At 34.6% G+C, this 1,428-nt stretch overlaps 1 protein-coding gene across 1 annotated transcript in view; it reads right to left on the bottom strand.

Annotated features, from left to right (window-relative positions):
- LOC102890012 (ferritin light chain) overlaps nucleotides 1-690 on the bottom strand; it is an 8,421-nt gene extending 7,731 nt beyond the window's left edge. The window contains exon 1 of the mRNA XM_015595073.1: nucleotides 482-690. Within this exon, the coding sequence (XP_015450559.1) occupies nucleotides 482-690 (209 nt within the window). The remainder of the gene's footprint in view (nucleotides 1-481) is intronic.
- Between the last annotated feature and the right edge of the window lie 738 nt (nucleotides 691-1,428).

Genomic DNA, 1,428 nt, shown 5'->3' with positions numbered 1-1,428 from the left:
GAGAAAATACATAATGTCAAAATGTATTACAAAGATTGAGATCTAAATTTCTAGACCATTTCAACAAAAACTGAGTGGTAAAGAGGAAGGGGCTGAAATTTCACATTTTACAGGATGGAGTACACTATTTCATACTTAATGTTGATAGAAATATATATCTTCATATATGTTTTCAAAAAGTTTTAAAGATGAACAGCAATATTGTCAGCTAAAACATTTTTGTGTTTAGCAGTTGAAATTGTTCCCTTTCCTCATACACACACTCACACACCTGAATGTAAAGGAGGTAACAATGAAGTCTGCTCTGGCTGAGTGAGAGGCAAACCCAGAGCTCTAACCCTTCACCTACACAAGAGCTCTGAAGCCCTGTTACAAAAGCTGGAGCTCACAGAACAAAATTTAAAAACCACTTTACTAGTAGACTAAAAACGAATAACTACTAGTCTACTTTACTAGTAGACTAAAAACGAATAACACTTACATTTCGTTAAACCACAACTTTGCCAAGGTGCTATGAATGGTGAGCCATGAGATCATCTCCTCTGACTGTGGGGTGACTGGGCAGACCTGGGGCTGCTGGCGTCTCATAGCCTTTGACTTGGAGCTGCACATCCAGGGCTCCTTAAAGAGTGAAGTGGTCTGATAGTGTGTCCCTCGGTCCCCACAGGCTGGTATTGCATCGTCCTTCATTTGCAATCTGCTCTGCCATGCTGTGCAGAGCTCAGGCAAAGAGGAACTCGTATCACCTGGATATCTCTTTCAGCAGCCAGTGTTAACAAGATGTTGCTGGAGGAATACTGCACTGGTCTCAGGTGAGGTTGGTCCAGTATGGGGGTTTCTTGGTGCGTACAGCTCCCTTTTTTCACATATATGTGGAACTTCTGTTCTTTTATGGCACAGTGTCCTTTATAGTGATGACTTAGCTAGCTTCAGGATGGCTTCTCCAAGAATACATGCTCATTAGAGCATTATATATATATACACATATAATGAAAATTAGAGCATTATATATATATACACATATATGTATATATATAATTTTGAAATACTTAATATGAAAAATGTAAATGGATTCAAAATTCATTCACTTGATCACAAGATATTTCAATATTACATTGATAGATAAAAAGAAAGATGTTAGTTTCTTACACACACATACACACACACACACACACACACACACACACATATATATGTATATATGTATATATATACACACAATTATATATATATACACATATATGTATATATATAATTTTGAAATACTTAATATGAAAAATGTAAATGGATTCAAAATTCATTCACTTGATCACAAGATATTTCAATATTACATTGATAGATAAAAAGAAAGATGTTAGTTTCTTTATATATAATTTAAATGTGTACATTTTTGAATAATTGTAAAATGTTTTAATTTTTTAAATCACC

This window comes from Pteropus alecto, unplaced genomic scaffold, assembly GCF_000325575.1.
Source record: "Pteropus alecto unplaced genomic scaffold, ASM32557v1 scaffold25, whole genome shotgun sequence".
Classification (NCBI taxonomy): domain Eukaryota; kingdom Metazoa; phylum Chordata; class Mammalia; order Chiroptera; family Pteropodidae; genus Pteropus; species Pteropus alecto.
The sequence above is the reverse complement of the archived record's forward strand: the minus strand, read 5'-3'. Positions and strand labels throughout refer to the sequence as shown.